The sequence below is a fragment of the Vulpes vulpes genome, chromosome 8, assembly GCF_048418805.1.
Source record: "Vulpes vulpes isolate BD-2025 chromosome 8, VulVul3, whole genome shotgun sequence".
Classification (NCBI taxonomy): Eukaryota; Metazoa; Chordata; class Mammalia; order Carnivora; family Canidae; genus Vulpes; species Vulpes vulpes.
This window is the reverse complement of record NC_132787.1, coordinates 82,438,048-82,462,992: the sequence shown is the minus strand read 5'-3', so window position 1 is coordinate 82,462,992 and position 24,945 is coordinate 82,438,048. Positions and strand designations below refer to the sequence as shown.

Below are 24,945 nucleotides of genomic sequence, written 5' to 3'. Positions count from 1 at the left end.
CCCAAATATCCTTGAAAGAGAGGCCCCCAGGAGAAATAAGCTTGATCCCTATGCCATCATCAAGTTCCCCAACTACCAAGTCAGCCATAAAGAAAATAGAAAACAACACATTTGTGTTCATTGTGGATGTCAAGGCCAACAAGCACCAGATCAAACCGGCTGCGAAGAAGCTTTAAGACATTGATGTGGCCAAGGTCAACACCTTGATCAGGTCTTATGGATAGAAGAAAGCATATGTTCAACTGGCTCCTGACTATGATGCTTTGGATGCTGCCAACAAAATTGGGATCATCTAAACTGAGTCCAGCTGGCTATAAATCTAAATATAAATTTTTTCACCATAAAGAAAAAAAAGGTCTCAGAAAATGTCTGGATTGTCACTTTAAAAATAAATACTGTAAATGAATAAAAGGACAAAGACTAGAAGAATTCCTGCTTCTTTAAAGTTTACCTTGTTTGGATATACCAACCTCTCCCAGTCATTGTCCTCATCACTGTCACTCACAAATCTCTCAATAACCTGTCACTCACAAATCTCTCAGGACCAGGTTTACCAAGCTTCCTCTGCAACCAAATGTTTACCTCTCTTGAGCAAAGTTAATATTCATGTGGGTGCTCCAATTCAGCCTCCCCACAACCACCACCCTCTCTAGCTGTCATACCTCAGATCTTGTCATGATGAAGAACAGACAGAGACAAATTCCCTCACTGAGCACATCCTTCAGGCTCATACTCCCACCTCACTAGATCTGTCATTTAGCTGAGACCTTAGACCAGAGGCCAGCAAATTACAACCTGCAGGTCAAATGTGGCCTGCCGTACACACTCATTTATGTGTTGTAGCTACCTTCATGTTAGGACGTCAGAGCTGAGTAGCTGCAACAGAGAACGTAGGCATAAAAAAGCCCAAATATGACTATCCAGGCCTTTAAAGGAGAAGTTTGCTGACTAGCTCCAGACCACAGCCTAGCCCCTCACTTTTGCTCATTAGCCTCCTTTTGTCTTCACTTCCTTCCCTCTTTAGTTTTAGTTTGGCCTATCACTCCAATTATTCTTTAGTCAATGTCTCAAATCTCTCATCCCCTTGGTCTCTCCATGAATTCAATGAATTCCATTATGAACTATTTTCATTCTATTTAATTTTTACCCAAACTGTCAAGTATTCAAACCATGCTTCTATATAAACTCATGATCACACAGCTCACCTGGACTCTTAGCTTTTCTCAATCCTACTATTTGTTACAGTTTGCCCTCTTGCTCATTATTATTTAAACCTTCTCTACTTTTCTTAAACCTGTCATACGTTCTTAGCAGGTAATCCAGTCTTACAAATAAAGTTATCATATTAAATACCCATCATCAAAGTGAAACCCAAACCTACAAACCGATCACCTAATTTCTACATTCTTTCTTGGGAACAAAAAAGACATGCTCTTCTCACCACTCTCCAGCTAATTCAGAATCCAATCCCTGTGCTTCTTTAGATACCTTCCTATTTTGAATATCTCTTCTCTCTTTTTATATGCTCCCCCTCTATGAAACACATCACACACACACACATACACACACATACACACACACAATTTCCTTGATCCCATGTGCCTTTTCAGCTCTCTCTCTCCTTCACCTTCACAGTCTAAGCTTCCTGAAAGATAACTACACTTAGTCTTCATTTTCCACTTATCTCTTTGTTTCTACCCTTAACTTTCTCCTAAAACTGCCCACAATAAAGACCCACATGTCACTAAATCCTGAAGCTACTCTTCAGAACCTCTGGCCATTAATCATGGTGCTTTATAGTCCTAATCCCTCTCTTCTCCTGGTTTCTATCCCACCATTAAGATAATTCTTATCATTTCCTTTTCAGCTTTCCATTCTTCTACCAGTTTTTTAAGTGTTGCCATTCCTCAAGGCTCCAGTTCAGGTCCTCTTCTCACTCTGGATAAAGTCTGGAGTTGGGGTGGAAGGGCACCTCTTCCTCCTGTCCAATGACCCGAGTGCCTTTGGTACAACATGTTGATGCCTCTCAAATCTCCATATCAAATCCATACCCCTGGTTTGAGCTCCAGACCCAGAGAGTCTACCAGCCATCTTCACTTGATTGTATAACAAATAAATCTAAAAGTAAACCCATCATCATCCAAATCTACTTCCAATTGAGTTTTTAGAACTATAAGTGTGGGGGTCATCTTTGAGTGTCCCTTTTTTTCATCTCCTACATTGAAACCAGAACTCATTCCTGCAGATTTTACTAAGGATTTCCTGAACACCCAACCCCCTCCTTCATGTCCAGTCAGTAGTCAGTATCCTATCAAGGCAGCCTTCCTCATTTAGTTAGGAGACTGCAACAGTCCTCTCACCAGTCCCCCACCACTGATCCAGCTGCTCTCTGATCCACCTGTTACTGCACTGCTGCCAGTAGGATCTAAGCAAATCTGATCACAAGAGTCCTAATTAACATCCTTCAAATATCTTCTCAAAATTAAGATAAAATGTAAACTCCTTAATATATTTTACAAGACCCTTGTAAGATACTTTACCATCTGCCCCCCAGCTAACTCTCCAACTGCATCTAGAAACACTCCTTCCCTCCCTTTCTCTACTAGCCAATTATTTCTCAAATGTGCCATATTCTTCCCTCTGCCTTTCTCCCACCTCTCATTCAGCAAATATTTAGTAAGTTCACATTCCCTGGCCAATTCTTACTTGTCCTTCAGATGTTAACCTTAAACACCATTTGACTACTTATGACTAGATCTGGTTCCCCTACTATTGTGTTCCATAACACCCATTATCTTCCCCATTATACATGTCATTTTACTGTAATCACTTTTTTCCTATCTTCCCTATAAAAATCCAATAGGGCATTGTTATCTTATTCACTTAATTTGATCCTGGGTTTGACAAGCATTATGTATTTAGTATTTGTAAATAAATAGTTTGAGGGACACCTGGGTGGCTCTGTTAGTTAAACATCTGCCTTTGCAGGTTGTGATCCCAGCATCAGGCTCCCTGCTCAGTGGGGGGTCTGCTTCTCCCTCTCCTGCTGTGCACATGCTCTCTCACTCTTTCTCAAGTAAATAAACAAAATCTTTTTAAAAAGGTATTTGTAAATAAACAGTTTGAAAGATCAGTAGATGGAAACATACTAGGTATTAACTATGTGTTATATATTAAGAAAATAAATCTGAAAGTTAGGAGTTATTTCCACTATTTTTCTCAGTTTCAGATAAGGAGCAGAGTGATCTCCAAAAGATTAAGAAATACCACGGGTAGTGGAATCCCTGGGTGGCTCAGCGGTTAAGCGCCAGCCTTCGGCCCAGGGCGTGATCCTGGAGTCCCGGGATCGAGTCCCACATCAGGCTCCCTCCATGGAGTCTGCTTCTACCTCTGCCTTTGTCTCTGCCTCTCTCTCTCTGTGTGTGTCTCTCATAAATAAATAAATAAAATCTTAAAAAAAAAAGAAGAAGAAAAGAAAAGAAATATCACGGGTATCTAAAGTGTCGAGCAGAGTTAAACTTACATGTATAAGAGTCTAACTTTTTCTAGAACCACACTGTTTACTTATAAACATTTTCTATATGTTACAACTAGACCTTTATACTCCTAAAATGATATCTAAAAATTAGGAAACAAACTTTTTAATATAAAAGTACTGATTAAATCACTTCTGTGAATCAGACAAGATACTTTCAGGACAGCCTTTAACAAATAGTCTGAAATTTAAAAATTTAAGTGCATCTCAAGTCAAAAGAAGAGACACCACAGTAAGAACAATTTAAAAAACAAAGGAAAAAAAACATGCCATTGATCAACTGGTACTGCTCTAAATCTCAAGGATTCAATATTCAGCTGTGGGATTGTGTTAATAACATTACCAAACTAAATTGGTAAAATTGGCAGCACATTCAGAATTTATTTTGTAAGGTTTTTTCCATACATTGTCAACACCAAAGCAGTGTAGTAAAATGGGACTAACATGACTATGGGCCAGCTGGCTGGCTCATCCAAAAGAACACATGATTCTTGATCTTGGGGTTGTGAGTTCAAGCCCCATGCTGGTATAGAGATTACACAAATAAATAAGTAAACTTAAAAAAAAAAAATATATATATATATATATATATATATATATATATATATATATGAATGTTGGGAGTCAATAGACCTGGACTCAGATCTATATTCCCATTACTTAATAGTTATATGACCTTGTGGAAGTTTCTCCACTTTTCTGAGTTCAAATTTCACATAGGTGATATGAGTATAATACCATCCTTATGTATAACTATTTTAAGAATTAAGGTTAACACACATAAAGCCCCTAGAGTACAAGGCATGTATTTCAGGAAATGATATAAACAACGATTGATATCTCCAGATATTTGATCTAGAAATTTAATTTGAAATTGTCAAAATACACTCATTTGAAACATGAATCACTTTTGAACAACTTTTCTTACTATCAGTTATACCTACTAATACGCCAATTGTATCTATATTCCTTCATATCTGATTGTTTACAAAGTGCTATTTTTGTAGAGATGAAGAAGTAGAAGAAGAAAAAAGAAGAAATAACACAAAAAGATAATAAATGTTTTAGCTGTTAAAAGATGGTCTGCCAGCAGAATCTTCTAGGGTAAGAAAGTCCAAAAACAATTTTGCACCTGCCAACTGAGGGATTACGTTGAAGGAATTAGGAATTCCCTGTACTTGAGAAGAGATCTCTGAACTCTATCATTCCTTCTCTTTCTCTCAGGATTTCAAGGGCACGATGTACTTGTACGGCACATCTCAAAGTTCCCATTAATACTGGAGAAACCCAGCAAGACACAGTTATGTTAGTGTTTTACTGTGTTACCCCATGAATTCTGATTCTTCTAGTAAGTATAGAACATAAGGAGAAAATGGGGAGCTAAAAGAAAGGGGAAGAGGGAAAAGGAAGGAAGGTGATGGAAAATCATCCAAATGACACTAAATGATTAGTGTCAAAGTGGGTCAGAAAAAATAATAGCAAGTAATTAGAAATTAATTTGCAATATTATAAATATTGTTGCTACAAATACTGGATATCAACTTCTTTTTAATCACTTAAACTTCCTTTAAAATTAGCTTACCAGAATCATAGCTTGGAGGCTTCATATCTCCCTGATTCAATTCTGTCCCATATTTCAACTTGTGGTATTTGGCTCTAACAAAGAAATAAGAAAACACAAACCATCTTAAAATATATTTAAATGAACTTTAGGATATATAATAGGAGTAGTCATCAATACACAGTAGTCCTGGCTACCTTTCAAAATAAAGAGTCAAAGTCATAAAGTGCTTGTCATTATTATTTTATTGTTGTTATACCATCATGTGTCATTATAACAAATAAAAGAATACTGGGAACCATAAATCTTTCTATAATTATATATAACATTCTAGTTTCTATAGTATTCAAATTTTCTTGTTGATTGCCAAAGTACAATTCTACTATCAAAAGCAATAGATAAGTTTGGATTATGAAACTAACTTGTAGAAGACTAACCTTTCTCAAAATGATGTATTTAAAAAGAAAAGTCATCTAATGGTATGTATATACAACGAAATATTATGCAACTACAACAAAAGGATGAGATCTTGCTATTTATGAAAACATGGATGGACCCAGAGGGTAACATGCTAACAAGTGAAATAAGTCAGACTGAGAAAGACAAATACCAAACGGTTTCACTCACATGTGGAATCTAAAAAACAAAACAAATAAATAAAAAACAGAATCAGATCTACAAATACAGAGAACAAACTGAGAATTACCAGAGGAAAGGAGGGAGGGGCAGGGCAAAACAGGTTAAAGAGACTGGGAGATACAGGTTTGAGTTACAGAATGAATAAGTCACAGGATGAAAGGTACAGCATAGGGAATATAGTCAATGTTATTGTAATAGCATTGCATGGCGACACACAGTAACTACACTTGTGGTAAACACAGCATAACACAGAAATAGAGTCATTGTGCTGCACATCTGAAACTAATATAACAATATGTGTAAACTATACCCAAACTAAAGGTTTTAGGTCATCCATAATACTCTATGCCTTGTCAGGCAATTAAGATTTACCAAGTATGCATCATAGCAAACAATTCAAAGGAGGGAGGGGGAACCAGCCCAAATCACCAATATTGAATAAGTTATTGAAGAAGGAATGAATAATTTTTTTTTAATAGTCAAGATATCCTTTGCCCTTTCAGGAAGAACTGTGAACAGAAATTCTTATCTATTTTCCTTTTAAAGGTAGTTGAATCTATTTTCCTTTTAAAGGTACTTCTGGCTAACCTGATTTCACCATTTCAGATTTAACCATTTGAGACCAGAAAAATAATCCAGATAAGGTTAAAAATTTTAAAGGTCAACCAAAAATGGCCATAACTTAGTAATGTACTTGTATATTTGACTTGTTTGCTTGCCCAAAATATTGAGGCCATTTACAATAAATATTATATGTAATAAGGTTAACAACAGTAATAGTAATTTGAAAAACCAAAGTAAAAAAGTACTAAGGAATATAGCCAAATTTCAAAGTTAATTTTTTTATTACAATATTGAGCACTTAACAGTTTTTATATTTCAAAAAGGTATAAAGGAAATGAAAATTATTTGCTTAAATGAGCAAAGTACTTGAATTCATACTATTCTGCAGTTACAACAGAAAAATAAAAGTCTATATGGAGGAGAATTTTAAGAAAACCTATGAAAATTATTGACAGCTGATGTTTAAGGTAGGTAGCAGATATAGGAGTATAGTCTTTATACATTTTGCGTATGCACAAAATGTTTTGCAATAAAATATACCCACTGGGATCCCTGGGTGGCTCAGCGGTTTGGCGCCTGCCTTTGGCCCAGGGCGTGGTCCTGGAGTCCCGGGATCGAGTCCCACATCAGGTTCCCTGCATGGAGCCTGCTTCTCCCTCTGCCTGTGTCTCTGCCTCTCTCTCTCTCTGTGTCCCTCATGAATGAATAAATAAAATCTTTAAAATATATATATATATATATACCCATTAAAAATAAATTATAAAAATAAAAGAATATTTGTTTTATATATGTGTGTCATAGATATATTTCATATATATAGATTTCTGGAAGATTACATGATACATAAGACATTAGTTAATAAGATTTCCTTTGGGAAGGGAAATCAATGAACTGATACATAAGGGAGACCACAATGTGTTATTTGGTTAATTAACAACATGCATATATTTCTTCTTTATTTTAACTTTTAGTAAATATTTTTGTTCCAAATTAAGTAGAACATCTTTTTCTCTATCCCCAATGCTTCTGTTAATCTTAATGTTAAGATTTCATTACCAGACTAAACATTTCCTAGTTATTTCAATATATTTGTTCCAAATTAAGTAAAACATCTTTTTCTCTATCCCCTATGCTTCTGTTAATCTTAATGTTAAGATTTCATTACCAGACTAAACATTTCCTAGTTATTTCAATGTATTTGTAATACTGTTGATTATTACAGAATAAGATTTACAGCCACTTTATTTTGCTTAGTTACTAAGAACTAAACAAGGTTCTTAATGTAACTGTCAATCTTTAGATTTTTCACCTACCACAAAACAAAGTAACAATACCTCCTAAAAGTCAAATAGCAATTCAAAGTAACTGGTCTGAGGAGGAGGGAATAAAAGTGGCAATAAAATATTATGGAGTTCATTTAAATATACATATATATAGAAAAACATTTCTATACAAAAAATACTGCACTATAGTGCATTCTAGTGGTCTTAGGAAAAACTGCAAGAGTTTATATTAAAAAGAAACTAGAAAATAATCTTTACAATGTATGTAATAGAAATAACATTATGAACTAATATTTCATAAATATTAAACAAAGACAAAGGAAAGAACTATTGTGTTTACCACAGGTTATATTCTCTTGAAGCAGGGTCTCCCTACTGAACTGTTAAATTCACTGAAAAATAATGTATTCCCAGAACCCTTCTCAACTTAGTAACATTCCTTTTGAAGTCAATACACTAAATACCTTTCTCACTCATATTGTTTCTCATGGTTTTAACACTTCATCTCACTGTGTTATCTACCAATCCTCTTGTTCCCTTATCTTTTTGTCTAAATGTGACTATATAAAATAAATAGCAGATCTCATGCCAAACAACTCTATAATACACAGCTAGGCCTCCCAACTGGCCTTTACTGGATAAAACAGCATAAAAATTGTATAATAATAAAAAAAGTCCTATTATAGCTTTGTTTCAAAGTCTATTATTATATAAAATGTGCTAGGAATATAACATAGCACTCCAATTACACTGTAAATATTGATGCTAAAAATAATTTGATGAAATCAATGAATGTTTCTCAATTCTTATGACATGTCAGTCACTGTATTGGCTACTAGGAATAACCTGCAGTTTATTTTTTTTTTTTATTTTTTTATTTTTATTTATTTATGATAGTCACAGAGAGAGAGAGAGAGAGGCAGAGACACAGGCAGAGGGAGAAGCAGGCTCCATGCACCGGGAGCCTGATGTGGGATTCGATCCTGGGTCTCCAGGATCGCGCCCTGGGCCAAAGGCAAGCGCCAAACCACTGCGCCACCCAGGGATCCCTAACCTGCAGTTTATAGTCAATGAAGAGTGGAGGCAAGGAAATGCCTAAGAGAAATTAAAATAAATAAGACAGCATACTGTCTTATGATAAGAGTGATAAGAGTTATGAGTTCTATCAGATGTTGTGGGAAGAGCACCTGGGTGGCTCAGTGGTTGAGCATCTGCCTTTGGCTCAGGTCATGATCCTGGGGTCCTGAGATGAAGTAGATCAAGTCCTGCATCAGGCTTCCTGCAGGGAGCCTGCTTCTCCTTTCTGTTTATGTCTCCTCCTCTCTTTCTGTGTCTCTCATGAATAAATAAAATCTCTTTTAAAAATGTAATAGGAATTTGGATAAGGGATTATCTAATCTATCAAAGGTGGTATCAAGGAGAACTAATCAAAATAAGGTAACATGAGATTTTAGCAAAACCTCAAAAAATCAGGTTTTCCAATCAGAAGAACAGATTGATAAAGAATATTTCTGTCAGAAGAAAAAGTGGGGAAAAAAATTTATCACAGGTCAAAAAAATGTGTGTGTGTACATACAGGACTAGATAGGGGCCTGGCTATAAGAGTTCTAGGAAGAACTTTGAAATAAGTGAGATATTTTTAAGCAGAGATACATCTGTATTTTAAAAAATTAATCCTATGAATTTAGAAGATGAATTCAAATATGGAAATATTAGAGGCAAGGAGGATATATGGGTTTTTACAGTAGTGTACATGAAAGACAGAAATCAGGAAAAATGGAATGTTTCAGAACAGTATTTTATATAGTATTTACGGTCCTTCAGTATAGAAGTTCCAGAGTACATCTTAGACTGCACACTGTATTCCTGAAAAATTAGATGTAAATTTGCTCCTTTTGCATATCCTATCATACTTTAAGGAATGTCTTGATAAATTCACAGCTAGACGAGTAATCTTGCTGTAATGTTAAAGGTTCAGTTTCACTTGAATTTGCATCTTATTTAACTAGGACTACTAAGAAAATCACTAACATGGCAATTCTACACCATGATCCTTACACTTAAGTGTGTTGGGTTAAATGACAAGATGTCTAGAATCTGCTGTGGTAAAACAAATCCAGATGAAGCAAGGCTGACAGGAGCATTATCGCTGAGGCTTGGAGGCGTACACGGAAGATATTTGCCTCTCTACACTGATGGTTCAAATTGTCCTCAATTTTAAAAAAAAAATGTTTTTCTTTAAAAATCTTGGCTTAAAGCATTAGAGAAATAATCTCAGAACCAAAAGAAATGAAATGTTCTAGAACTCTAAATTTTTTAAAAATTCCTAGCATTAAAGCATTAGAAAAATAATTTCAGAGTTAAAGAACTGAAATGTTTCAGAGCTCCAATCTACAAAGAAATGATTTTTTTATTCCTTAATTTACTATACTTAATTAGTGCTATACATCAGGAAAAATCTCAAACCAATACATAAAATTCAGAAGATATAAAATCAGTGACTTTTTCCCAGAATTCCATTAGTTAAAAAAAAAAAATCTTCCGTTGACCCAGTTATCTCTTCTGTTCTTCAAAGTCAAACTACTTGAAAAAATAAGCGACTCTATCAGTCTCCACTTTATCTGTCCTTCTCACCCCTCAATCCCCTGTGATCTGGTTTATGTTCCTGCTACCTCACTGAAGCTGTTCTGGCAAGGATACCAGCAAGCTCCTACCTGACAAATCTAGATGACTATTTTCAGTTTACAACTTACTTGGAGTCTGTTTGGCATCTGCAGTTGTCAAACTCCCACCCTGTTTAGCGCTTCCAATATACTGCTCTGTCCTTCCTCTTCCAACCATTTCTTTGCTGGCTCTTCCTCCTTCTGCCGTTTCCTCAAACATTTCCATTTTCTGTGGCTCTGGCTGATTCTCCTCTTCCCATAATTGTTCTGCTTGTTTCAACTGCTCCTATAACTTTATCCACAATATTCATGCTTCTCAAGTATACATCTCTAGTCCTGAGTCCTATTCCCATATCTGCTTTTCAACCCTTAATTCTTAATCTTTAATTCATTTGATAACTTACAAAACTTCTATTCAAGCCAGCAACCTGGGAATCATTCTTGAATTATCTTTCCTCCTCATCTTCCATACCCAACCATCTCTAATTTTTATGGATTCTATTTAAAATGTTTCATAGCTGATGCCTCCTCTATTCCAGCAGCTACCATGTTATAAATTCTCATCCTAGACTCTTAGACTCTTCCAGCTTCTATTAACAGATCTTTCCAGTCCACCCCCATACTGAGGTCAGAGTGATCTTTCTAAAATCTATTTCACACTATTCCATGCTCCTTTCAATTGCATGACAACTAAATACAGTACGTATTCCTAGACTAGATCCTAGACCAAGAAAAAAAGTACCACAAAAATAATTACTGGGACATTTGAGGGGAAAAAATGCTATAAAGATAATCACTGGAACTATAAATACAGGCTATGGCTATATTAGACAATAGAACTATTTCAACAGTAAACTTCCTTAATTTGATAAAGAGTTATATAAAGGAATCTTCTTGCTATTAGAAGATATATACTGAGGTATTCAGGGGCAAAGGGGTATAATGTCTACATTTAAGCAGCAAATGATTCAGGAAAAAAGCAATGTGCCTACAGAGTGAACATACCAGTAAATACAGAAAAATGTTGTCAACTCGTAAATCCGGGTAAAAGGCATGTAGTTCTTGCAACTTCATATTAGCTTAAGAAATTTTAGAATAAGGGGGATCCCTGGGTGGCTCAGCGGTTTAGCCCCTGCCATTGGCTCAGGGCGTGATCCTGGAGTCCCAGGATCAAGTACTGCATTAGGCACCCTGCATAGAGCCTGCTTCTCCCTCTGCCTGTGTCTCTGCCTCTCTCTCTCTTTCATGAATAAATAAATAAAATCTTAAAAAAAAAGAAATTTTAGAATAAAAGGTTTTGGAAAACTTTCAACATTCCCTATTATATGGAAGATAAAAGTTTGAACTCTTTAGTTAAGTTCACCATGATCTGGATCTTGCCTAGGTCTACTATTTTCACTTACTAAATCACAACTAACATCTTATCATCCAAAAAACAGTGACTGCAAATTTCTGGACACACCAAACTGCTCTGTTCCCTGTCAAACATATCCTATTTCCTGAACTTTGCCTACCTGGCAAACACCTTATTTTTTATGATGCTGTTCAAGTCTCACTTCCTCTCCAATTATATATTCCCTTCTACTTCCACCTTCCAGATCCAAATAACCACTCTATTCTTTGTGACCCCACTGTACCCTGTACAGACATCTCCCATAGCACCTATCATACTGTATTGCACTGTACTTTTGTGGTTTCCAAGTCTGTTTCTTGCTCCTCTGAGCCCTTATGGACCAAGGATAGTGAGCTATGTTTTTATACTCAGCTCCAGCACAGTGCTTAAATTGGATAGATACACCAGTGAATATGTTTAGTGAGAAGGGACATACTTATATACATACATGCGCATGAGCAAACACACACACACACACACACACACACACACACACACACACGGCTAACATCCCTGGTTACTTTAGTATCTGCATATTTTAATTCTCCTGTATCACAAGATAGAATAATACACTGGTAAAGAGTACAGAATTCAGACCTTATGGATCTGAATCACAGCTCTATACAACTTTGCAACTCTACTCAAGTTACTTTGTTTTTAAGCCTCAGGGCAGGGTACATAGCAGTTAAGTTGCCATTATTGCTATTACTCTTTCTATTCAATGACGCCTATAATTTGATTGCTTAAAATCTCAAATATTCCCAAATTGCATGCTTTTAAAAGTTGTTTCCTTCCCCCACTTCTCCAATATAGCTGTCAACCAACCTCTCAAGGAATAAAACAATTATCTATTTTTTACCAAGAGGTCAGCTGGTTTTCAATTTCTTGTGCCATTCAAACATCCTGCATAAAGGTGAAACAAGTTCTAATAAAATTTAATCGGCTCCTTAATATCCATAAGTATTATCTGTTAACTGCTATTTTATGGAAATTTTGCAAACAGTCCACAAATCAACCTCAAAGAAATGAGAAAAGCACATGATCAAAACAAGCAAAATAGAAAATTTCAATATTGCCTATCAAATACTCAATTATCTGAAATGAAAACAAACTATTACCCAAAAACAAAAAATCCAAAGACCACCTGTTAAAAATTAACTTATAATTCATATGGAAATCTCCAAAACTCTCGTCTATGACCTACTGTCCTTTACTTGTGACCTGCGCTTAGTAACCTATTTTAGACACTAGCAATATAGAAAGATAAGACTCACTTCTTAAGAAATATGAATAGCTAATAGCAAAGGAATAAAATACCAAAAAAGTCTAGAAAAGATAAAAAGATTCTCAATACAGTCTGCATTTTTCCCCAAAGAAAACACATCAAATTGAATAATATTAGATGACAAGGGAGTAAGCATTACAGAAATTTCCTTTACAACTCAAAAACAATTTCAATTCCTTAAAGAAATGGACAATGACAGCTCAGAAAGCCAGTAAGTTTCTTAAGAAAGGACAAGGCAGAGGTAAAATGTTGCTAAATTTTTTTTAAAAATCATATAAATCGGTTTATTGGCTATGATTATTAAACATTCACAGTAACATTAACATATTACAATCATTTGTAAATGTGTATTAGAGATACTATTTCCTGAACTCAAAAGTACTAAGTATTAAAATTTGTGTTAGTTTTAGGAATAAGAGAAATTACCCCAATATTTAAAGAGAACATCACCTTCCATTTCACTGAATTACCTTTCCTGTTTAAGAGCATACTCCAGCATTTTGATCCTCCTCACAAGATCCTTCTTCAAATTTTCTTGACCCTTCCTTTCCCCCTGAAGGAAAGCAATCTGAGCCTGAGTGGGAAAAAGAAAAGCAAAACTAAGATTAAACCAAATAAAAAACTTTTTAACTCAGTTGAAGAAAGAAACTTTGGGAGACAGGACACTTAGATACAAATGTCTTTCCTTTTACATGTGTGTCACAAAGTATGTACAGATATAGAAAGGCACTAATTGCAAGGGGAAAAAATTAATTTTTTAATATGCATTTACTTCAGACCAGGGATTTTACAACAGATAGACTGTATCCTCTAAGAGTCTGTTATCTAAAACAATCAATATAAATTTAGACACATGCAAAGTGTACAGTATAGTTTGATCAAGTGTTTATGGCATTGAGGGGGCTTCTTAAAGAGTGAAGATGGGGAAAGGGAGAAAGTAAAATAGTGAGTTCTTGTAATACCATTGCAAAGTAACAGTTCTCAGAGCTTCACCACATATGTAAATCTAATGGATTTAAGACAGTCTTCAAAGAGTCTATTCTGGACTTGCCCTACCAACAATACACAGCTGCCTTTTCTCAATCCCCACCTTTAAGAGATTTAATATGCAGGGGAAAAGTGAAAGTTCAAAAAGGTAAATCAGAGACAAGAGCCCTTCATAGGTTCCTGGCCCCTTCAAAGAATAATTACAGATTAAAAAAAAAATCCCTAATTTTAACATGTAAACAAAACAATAAAACTCTTGTCTTCAGAAAAACAGCTAGGAAAGAGCGGCTCTCCAGAATACCTAAAACACATTTATAATTGAAATAGTATTTTCCACTTAAGGAACTGAAACTATGTTGCAAACACTAACTTGTTAAATAACTCACATAACACCACTAAGAATAGGGCAGAAAGGATTTAAGGGCCCTCAAGGATAGCTATCAGTTTCACTATTCTCTTATGCTTTCCTCTTCCATTTCTATTACATTAACCTAGATAACAATGTTATTTATATTTCCACAGTGCTTTCCATTTAAGTAAGCAAGAATTTATATTTAATGATGACCTTACCACATTCTTAAATTCTGAACTGTCCAACTTAGTTTAGTGAGTCACTAAACTTACTTCTACTCAGTTTGAGTAACACTCCATGCTTTCAGTACCATAATGAACATAAAATCCAATTTATTAAGCGTCTTATAATTTTCAAGATGTACATGGTACTGTTATTGTTTGCATTTCAATAAGTTCTTAAAATGCAATTAAAATGATTATTCTTTTCTTACTGAATTAAAAATAGTCCAAAACAATTGTATTCACAGAGGAAAAGGCATCAAATATCTATACTACCCAAACTTAAGATCATAAAACCTTGTGAAATGATGTACCCTGCAAAATCATTATTTTATGTAAGCAATGTAATAATACATTGTTTTTAAAGCTGACAAAAATGAGGGGTGCTTGGGTGGCTCAGTCAGTTAAGCATCCAACTCTTGATTTCGGCTCAGGATCATGAGATCAAGCATCGAGTCGGGCTCTGTGCTGTGAATGGAACCGTCTTAAGATTCTCTCTCCCTCTCCCTCTATTCCTCATCTCCACCTACTCCCCCACCTTGCACCATGCACCCGCTAAAAAAAGAAATAAAGGCTTGCAAAAATGAAAGTCTTGTCAAAAGGATTTGATGGCTCAACTTGTTTGACCAACTCTATGCTCTCCCATAGAATTCTATATAGTCTTCAAATGGCTTTAATAAAAACACTGATCTAATCTGCATAATTATATAATCAAAATAATAATAAAATTAATGACCAATTTCTTCCTCTCTATTATCCTTTGGCTAGTTTTGTATTTCCGCCACCATTGTTCCTGTAGGATTCTGAAACGTTAGTCCATTAATACTAAAAAGTCTTTACTGTACTCATTCCTGAACCTACCAGATACTCCTTGGGTTCTCAGCACACTTGCTTCCCCATCCTATCAATTCACACATTGTATTAAATATTTAATAAAAATAAAAGACCCACAAGAGAAAGATTACAAAGAAGATGGAGTTACCTAGAAAGACAAACAAAAAAGAGTAATGGAAGTATTGGTGATACTTCTTGGTGATCACAGAACACCTCTGTGATATTTCCACAAAAGATGCATAACCTGAAATCAATCATGAGGAAATATCAGGCAATTTCAAGTTGAGGGACATTTTACATTAATTTTCTTGTAATGTTCAAAACTGTCAGGTCATAAAAGTCAAGAAAAGACTTTTAGACTAAAGGAGACTAAAAAGAAATGAAAACTGGGGTAGCTCAGTGGTTTAGCGCCACGAGGTTGTGATCCTAGAGTCCCGGGTTAGAGTCCCGTGTCGGGCTCCCTGCATGGAGCCTGCTTCTCCCTCTGCCTGTGTCTGTGCCTCTCGCTTTCTGTCTGTCTCTCTCATGAATAAATAAATAAAATCTTTAAAAATATATAAATAAGTAAAAAATAAAAAGACATGAAAACCAAATTCTGAACTGAATTTGGCAATAAAAGGACATTAGGACAAGTGATGAAACATGAATGGGGTCTAAGGGTTAGAGGATAGCAATATATCAGTGTTAATTTCCTGACTTTGATGGTTATATGTCGTTACATAAGAAACTATTTGTTTATAGGAAATAAACACTTAAGTATCTGGTGGAAGGCAACAGCCTATCAGGCTGGCTGGCTCAGGTTGGCTGGCAAATTGCCCTCAAATAGTTCAAGAATAAAAAATTCTGTGTATTACCCTTGCAACTGTTCTATTCATATAAGATGTAAATTTTAATTTTTGAAACAAATACTATGCCATCTTCCTTAATACGATAAAATACAAAAAAAAATTTCAATTCAAAGTCAGCATCATGTATAATGGAAAAACCCAAGAAGTACTGACAATCAGGAACAAAACAAAGATATCCATTTTTCACCACAAATATTTAATTAACCATGTTCTGGAGCTACTAGCCAATATCTTTAGTCAAGAAAGAAAAGTTTAAGAACAGAAAAGAGGAAATAAAATTATCATTATTTGCAAACAATTTGAGTGGATACCAGGAATATCCAAGGAAACTGACTACAAAGTCTTACCAAAAAATAGAGGAATTTTAGTAGTAAAGTGTCTACATATAAAAACAATAAATTAAAACCCATGAGCTATAAAAACAGCAGACACAGAAAACAATCCCATTTATAATAACAAAAATAAGCTGATTAGAATAAATTTTCCAAGGGGAAAAAAAAGCTACGCAAAGAATACAGCACATGACAATTCTGAAGTACACATGGAAAAAAATAAGCAAAATAAATATTTAAAATCCCTAAAAAAATAAAGTAAAAATAAAATAAAATCCTTAAGATACTTTAAAAGATATTATGATTCTACAGTCATTTAAACACTAGTACTGATTCATGAACAGAGAACTATGGTATGGACAATCCAAACACAAACCCAAATATATATAGGAATTTAATATACTCTAAAGGGAACATTGGAGAGCACTGGGGTAAATGTGGGTTTTTCAATAAATATTGATGGGCAGCTATCTAGAAAATATTTCTCACATCAAAACAAATAACAAAAAATTTTCAAAGAACCCCAAAGCACTTGAAGAAAAGGTAGGGTTTGTTTTAATAACCCCAAGGTTAGGAATGCCTTTCTAAGAATAAGACAAAACCCAAAGCCATAAAAAATTAATACATTTTATCTCAAAAAAATATTTACATTTATATGGCAATTAAAAGTTGCCGAAAAACTATTATGAGAGGGATCCCTGGGTGGCGCAGCGGTTTAGCGCCTGCCTTTGGCCCAGGGCGCGATCCTGGAGACCCGGGATCGAATCCCACATCGGGCTCCCTGCATGGAGCCTGTCTCTGCCTCTCTCTCTCTCTCTCTCTGTGACTATCATAAATAAAAATTTAAAAAAAAAAAAACTATTATGAGAAATAAGACAATTCTTTTTTGACAAACGTCAAAACAAAATAGGAAATGCAGTCATCACAAATCACAAGAGTTTGCTTTTCTTATTCAATTAAAAAGCACTTACAACCAGTAAGATAAAAATCCAGGACTCAATAGAAAAACATTCGAAGGACATGTTGATACAAAGGAAATACAAAAAGTGCAAACATATTAAAAAGATGTTTAATGTCACATATAAGAAAAATACCAATAAAAACTATAATCAGATGTCCCCTTTTCCAGTAGACTAAGTTCAACAATGTAATAAAACAATATGTTGAGGAAAAGGGAATTTGATAGTTGGCTGTAGTGATGTAAATTATTTTCACTACAGTGGACAATATGGCAACATCCATCAACTCTGTAAATGCACATACTCTTTACTCAGCATTTTTTTTTTTTTTAAGATTTCTTTTATTCATGAGATACACACAGAGAGGCAGAGATATAGGCAGAGGGAGAAGCAGGCTCCCTGTGGGGAGCCCGGTGTGGAACTCAATCCCAGGACCCCAGGATCAAGACCTGAGCCAAAGGCAGATGCTCAACTACTGAGCCACCCAGACGTCCCTTTACTCAGCAATTCTAATTCTAGATCATTATCCTTCAAATATTTTGGCACACATGTGAAATGATGTACTGAAAGAATACACACAAAAATGTATGTATAATTCAAATGTTCATTCAGAGGGGACTGGTTAAATAAATTAGGAATACAACTAGTGAAAAATCAGGTCCTTAACTAATATCTATTAAAAATGAGGAAGAAACAGTCAATATCTTAAACTTTTTCCCTCTGGAAAACCTCTACTCAGAAAGTTAGAAACAAAAGATCTTAAAACACATGTTCTTACAGACTAATTTCTTCTGTAAAAACCACCTGAGTTTAAAGCATAGTAACTGGTATAAATCTCATTACACTTTCAAAATAAAAAGTAAATCCCAGATAAAGATTTTGCTAATATGGCAGGATACTGTTGTTTGAATTGGATTATTTAAAAGAAAAGGCAGAAGGAAGAGGGGAAACAAGAAGAGACTGAAAGAAAGAATGGAAGAGAAGGGAGGAGAGGAGAGGGGAGAAAAGAATGAAAGAACAAAAGAAAGAGGGAGGGAGGGAAAAGAGGAGATAAAGAAAATAAAGTGGAATACATCTATATACAAAGGAATGCTATGTTTTGATACAAAACAATGTATTTAGATATATTGATACAGAATGATTCCCAAGATAGATTAAATGAAAGACACAGAAAAATGTATATAGTCTGCAAACATTTGGTTTAAAAAAAAAAAAGATACATATACTATTATGCTTCCATGTAGAAGTAATAATTCTGGAATAATTCACAAACATATAGTCATTCTGAATGTCTCCAAAGAAAGTAACCAGGTGGCTGGAAGAAAGAGGATGAGTTAAAACTACCTTTAAATATACATGTCCCTCCTTATACCCTCTGAATGCTGTACCACAAGCATGTTAGTATGTATAGAAGTCTCTTAATTGAAATATGTAAAGACTATTACAGCCAAACAAATACCTTCCCTAGTTCTGGCTCCACAAGTCACCAGTTTGTAGACTTTGTCTTAGATGTTTTAATACAAATACATTATTTTTACAAAGGAGAGAAAAGAAGCACCAAGAGATTGAGTAGTTTATATCCCTAAAAAGCAAAATAGTCTCACAAGGGAACCAAGATGACAGTCTAAGACCATGAATGAATCACCACTGGGAAAACTCAAGACATACACGCAATTAGTGGGAGTATCAGCAACAAGGACGTGATAGAAAAATGCATGGTCCAAAGGACCCCTTAAAAGTTCTCCCTGCACATCACTACAACTACAATCTCTGAAGTAAGAGAGACAGATCTATAAGTTAGAGAGCAAATATATTCCTAACCTCCAATACCGTCCTGTAATATGGAATAGTGATAAATTCAGTTATCTATTTTTTTATTTTATAGGTATACTTCTCTATAAACTATTAAGCTACAATTTGCCTACTTTTTAAAACTCTTGCTTCTGCCTGCACTAATGTCACCTCAACATTCTCACAAAGTGAACTCATCTAAACTTTCCAGAGGTCCTGGAACAAAAGATTAAGACATGAGATTGAAATTATAAGAAAAAAATTAGAAAAATGGAGTAAATTCATAGGTAAGGCATGAAAACAGCTTTCAAATATTATAAATAAAATCATATATATATATATATTTAAATTTTAAGTCATCATACATTCATTTATCTGTTCTAGGAAACCTAATGGTAATGGTACATATATTTGAAAATTTTGGAATTATCCTCAAGGAAAATGAATGTTAGGATTTTCACAATGCCTCGTAAGATTTTTATATTATATACTTAAAACTAGGCCTTCATTTCCTAACATTAGAAATACAAAAGATAAAAACTGGATATTTTATTATTTAAGTCTACATGATAAACATGAATTTTTGTATTATTTTCAACTCCAATTTGTCAAAAGGATATCTATGTGTTATAGAGATCTGTTATATCTGCATACACAGGAGGATCTAATAAACAATATTAAAAGTACCATTTAATCTACTGAAACCATTTAAACTATCTTATACTCTAAAATGATAAAGGGCTCAAATTCAAAATTGAAATCACTGAGTATATTCAAAAAAATACATAAAATATTAGTTTGGGTTGGACACTATTCAGTTCAGTTGTTTCCTGGTCATTTGCTACGGGAGGGAAAGAATATTCATTTTTACAAAAATGTAAAGTAGGAGAAAACTTGACCAATTTGAGTTTCTCACTTTTATTTGAGCGCAAACTCACAAATAATAAATACTTGAAAAGTAAAAGTGAATAATATAGGTTACTTAAGCTAAGAAATAGCATACAATGAAGTTTCAATAATTTGCTTTGTATCTTCATATGTTTATAAGCCATACCTGTTCACTCTGAAAAGGCTTGGATCACATTATTCTCTTAAATTCAGGCTACCAGTTGGTTTTCACTGACATACAACTGTTGCCCCTAGGTAGCCCTCTCTCCTAAATACAGTGTGACCACTTGGAGACAAACTTTACCAAGGGAATCACCTAGAGGACTGGCTAAAGCACAGACTACTGAAACCGAGCTCCAGTCTCAGTCTGGAGTGGGGCCTGAGAATTTGCATTTCTAGCAAGTACCCAGGTGATGCTAATGCTACTATTCTGGGACAACACTTGGAGAACCACTGACCTACACCATCTGTGACATAGTTAGAAGGCCAAAAATAAAGCAAATAGGCCGTTAAAGAACAAGGAACAGAGCTGTCCCAGAACCCCAGCTCTCTACTCTACAGAAGTACAAAGTCTTATATATGCCCTCAAGCTGACAGACAGGACACATTAGCTTTTTTGATTCTCTTCCAAATTTCTCGTTTATGACTACATTTTCAGCAATCTTCTGATGAAAAAATAAAATTGACCATTCTTCATTCAGTTTAATCACATCTTTAGGGGGATCCCTGGGTGGCACAGCGGTTTGGCGCCTGCCTTTGGCCCAGGGCGCGATCCTGGAGACCCGGGATCGAATCCCACATCGGGCTCCCGGTGCATGGAGCCTGCTTCTCCCTCTGCCTATGTCTCTGCCCCTCTCTCTCTCTCTCTCTGTGACTATCATAAATAAATAAAAATTTTTTTAAAAATCACATCTTTAGGGAATACCTACTACCCACCACAGTTCAAATTACTGTAAAGAATATAGGAAAGACAAATAAAACCAAGTTCCTACTCACAATGCACTTTCAATCTAAGAGGGTACAAGACCAGAACACGTTATGTATAGAAAAAAGCTAAGACCAGACAATGGAGTCTCCTAATAAATGAGGATTTGAGTCATAAATTTATTGAAATATTCATATTTATTCATTTAACAGTATTAACTGAGCACCTACCTTGCACCAGGCACAATTATTGACACTTAGGCCTATGGTAATGACAAAATAAAATGGAGCTCCATGTCCAGTGGATGAAACATGTATGTTGAATAAAACATATGTAGACCAGTAGAATATGCTGTATAGAACCAGAAACGCAGTTATAGGCAAAAGTAGTGAACATAAACTCAAAATAGGGGCGCCTGGATGGTTCAGTGGGTTAAGTGTCTGACTCTTTGATTCAGGTCATGATCTCAGGGAGGTGAGACTAAGTGCTCAGGGAGGAGTCTGCTTGAGATTCTCTCTCTCCCTCTGCCCCTCCCCTCCTTCACTCTCCCTAAAAAATAAATCTTAAATAAATAAATAAAACAAACAAATACACAATATACAGATGCCTATTCAAGTCTGGGGTCAAGTACAAATCTGATTTCCTCTCAGAAACTATCTTAATCTAGTATTAATTTTACAGCTAGCTTTATTTATCTTTTAACAAATGAATGAGTTTCCTGAAATCTTCCTCATTAAAGTTCTGTACCATTATTTTTATTTATTTATCTAGCATTCCTTTCCAAAAAAGAGTCGTTGTTTTTTTTTTTTTAGAAGACATATTACATCTGAAATGCCACAAGAGATATAGTGGCTTATTCTATCACAGCAATCCCTCCACCCCTAAATGTATGACTAAAAATATAGATTGTCCTACATAAGAAATTCTCCACTGCCCAAATTCACACTTGAAACACTAAATTACACACATATTATCAACTGATGGCAAAATATAAATAACCATACATCAGCAGGTTTCTTGAGTCCTCACACAGGTTCCCTCTTGCCCCCAACCAATCAAGTCCCACAGCATATCCTCCTTTCTCCCAAATCTTTGTAAATGTTTCTAATGTTTGCACAAGTGAAAAGTCCAGTTTTAAAATATACATATATACATGCAATATACATATATACATGCAAAAGTATTAGATCAACATATTGTACACTATACACTTGCACAATGTTGTATGTCAAATACATCTCAATAAAGCTGGAAAAATATGTACATATTCATATACACATACAGAATGGAGAGAATACGGTATCAATCAAGGGAAGAATCTGCGGATGAGCAATATAATAAAATTGACATTCACAGATTTAAAATTCACAGTTATCACTGTTTGGGAGCCACTGAGAAGACATTCCGTTAAGACAATGAGAGGCTAGAGATCAAATCCAGATTAAATGTGTGAGCCTAGCCTAAATAAGCAACTCATATCTCAAAGTTCATAAGCAGTAACTCTAAAATAATTTTTTTAAACTGAATTTCTTTATAAAAATGCTCCCCCCCCCAACCCCAAAGAAAGCCAAATGACTAGCAGTGGTATTGGAAGTGAAGAAAAATAAACAGACTAAGAAAGTGATAGCTCTTAGAAAAAGAAGGAAATGTCAATTTTGGTAACAGTTTATAACTATGAACGTGAACAAGTCCACCAAATGTTCTACACACACACACACACACACACACACACACACACAAATTACTGACTCAGCAAGTGCTCCAACCTGAGCAAAATCTATTCATCAAAAGAAATAAAACTTTCATTAACATTGAGAAGAATATTAACTTAATAGGAATGTATATACAACAGGACTCTCAAAGGAAATATAATTCAGTGGAAGCAAAGATCCCACACAAAGACCTCTCAATTTTAAAATTTGAGAATTCACAAAGGTCTCAAAGTAACCCTTGCAAATCTCAAGTTTTCTACAGTGTATGATTTTCTTTATAGTTAGAATACTGCAGAGGAGTTCTAAACATGTTTTAGATCAATCAAATTACCTTTGATAGATATACAATCTCTACAGAAATATTCAATATATCTATAGAGATATACAATCTCTAAAAAAACAGTCTTCAAGGGGCAACACTCTTCATATTTAAAGCATTTATTCAATGTATCCGAATCATGATCCTATAAATCTAAAGTGTTATGTAACTAAAGCCCAAATTCTTCCCAATGGAATCTAAGGCTATCTATAATCTGTTCACAACTCACCTGTCTAGCTTTGTCTTCCACATTCCCTTCTCACACATCCTGTGCTCCAATCAAAGCAGACAATCTTTTAGTCTTCAAATATGGCCTAAAATCTGCCAAGCCCATGTCTTGGCTTATGCTCTTCTCTTTGTCCCCACTAGCTCCCTATGGCCCTTCTGAAATTTTAAATTCTATCAATGCCAAGTCTTAGTTTATTTAGCTTAAAGTAATCCCTCCCTTCTCTGAGGTACTCTGAAGAGTACTTATTATTTTCTATTAAAGAAAAACACCTCTATGTGGTAAATACTGTTTTACTACTTTATGGCACTTAAACTAATGTTCAGTCAGGAGGCAAGAAAATAAGCACTTTGGAATACCAAGGATTCTGCTAAACACAGTTTAAGTATGCAACTAATCTAATTTTCTGTTATTACTTTTTTTATATTACTGTTTTTATACCATCATTTTCATTGAGTTTATTACAGAAGTAAAAATAATAACTAAGTAAAAAAAAATCAATTCAAGTAAATTTACCCTTACTTATTTAACCATTGTAGATTTTGTGGACTGGCTACTCAAAATACACATTCCAACGCCCTTTCTTTTCTTTTCTTTTTTTTTTTTTTTAAGATTTTAATTTATTTATTCAGAGAGAGAGACAGAGGCAGAGACACAGGCAGAGGGAGAAGCAGGCTCCAGGCAGGGAGCCTGATGTGGGACTCGATCTGGGTCTCCAGGATCATACCCCGGGCTGCAAGCAACACTAAACCACTGCGCCACCGGAGCTGCCCTCCAAACCCCTTTCTATCTTGTAACTTCCCACTATAGAATCTGGAAAGTAAAATTCATGCTTTTTGGTTTCTGTTGGCCAGACATGGCTATGTAACCAATGAGAGATATATATGGATACCTGCTGGGGATGGGAGAAGCTACTTATGGGAAAGTTTACCATTCACTAAAAAAGTAGACATACTCCAAAATACATTCAGACATCTTTCTGCTGCTTTTCACTGGGGTCTTGATGTCTGTAACTATAGCAATCCTGTAATCATAAGTAACAAGAAAGAAGACAAGAAGCCAACATGCTGGGGGTGAAGGATGACAGACGGAGAAGAATAACAGAAAAGGCCTAGTTACTTCATGTCATCACTGAATAACTACACCAGCTTATGTCAGAGAAAAAGACTACCCACCACCAGACTTGTGGGAAAAATAGAACCTTTGTCACATCTGTGCTATAATAAGGTTTATTTGCAGCCAAAAGCATTCCTGATATTCATTTCACTATAGTTGGGCATTCAGACTAATTTTTTACTAGTACAAAATAAACTGCTAATGATGTTCTTCATGCATCTAGACTTTTAAAGTTTAATTCCAGTGTAGTTAACATACAGTGTTATATTAGTTTCAGGGGTACAATATAGTTAATCAACAGTTCTATACGTTACTCAGCACTCATGATAAGTGCACTACTTAATCCCCATTACCCATTTCACCCATCCTCACACCCCTCCCCTCTGGTAACCATCAGTGTGTTCTCTATAGTTAGAAGTCTTTCTTGGTTTGTCTCTCTTTTTTTTTTTTCCTTTGCTCATTTTGTTTTGCTTCTTAAATTCCACTTATGAGTGAAATCATACGGTATTTGT

At 35.0% G+C, this 24,945-nt stretch overlaps 1 protein-coding gene across 2 annotated transcripts in view; it reads right to left on the bottom strand.

Annotated features, from left to right (window-relative positions):
* The window catches only part of STRN (striatin), a 90,410-nt gene that overhangs the window by 46,546 nt on the left and 18,919 nt on the right, over window positions 1-24,945 (bottom strand). For both annotated transcript variants that reach the window (XM_026018917.2, XM_026018916.2), the window contains exons 2-3: window positions 13,394-13,497; window positions 5,118-5,191 (exon numbers count right to left, since the gene is read on the bottom strand). In XM_026018917.2, coding sequence (XP_025874702.1) covers window positions 5,118-5,191; window positions 13,394-13,497 — 178 coding nt within the window. The remainder of the gene's footprint in view (window positions 1-5,117; window positions 5,192-13,393; window positions 13,498-24,945) is intronic.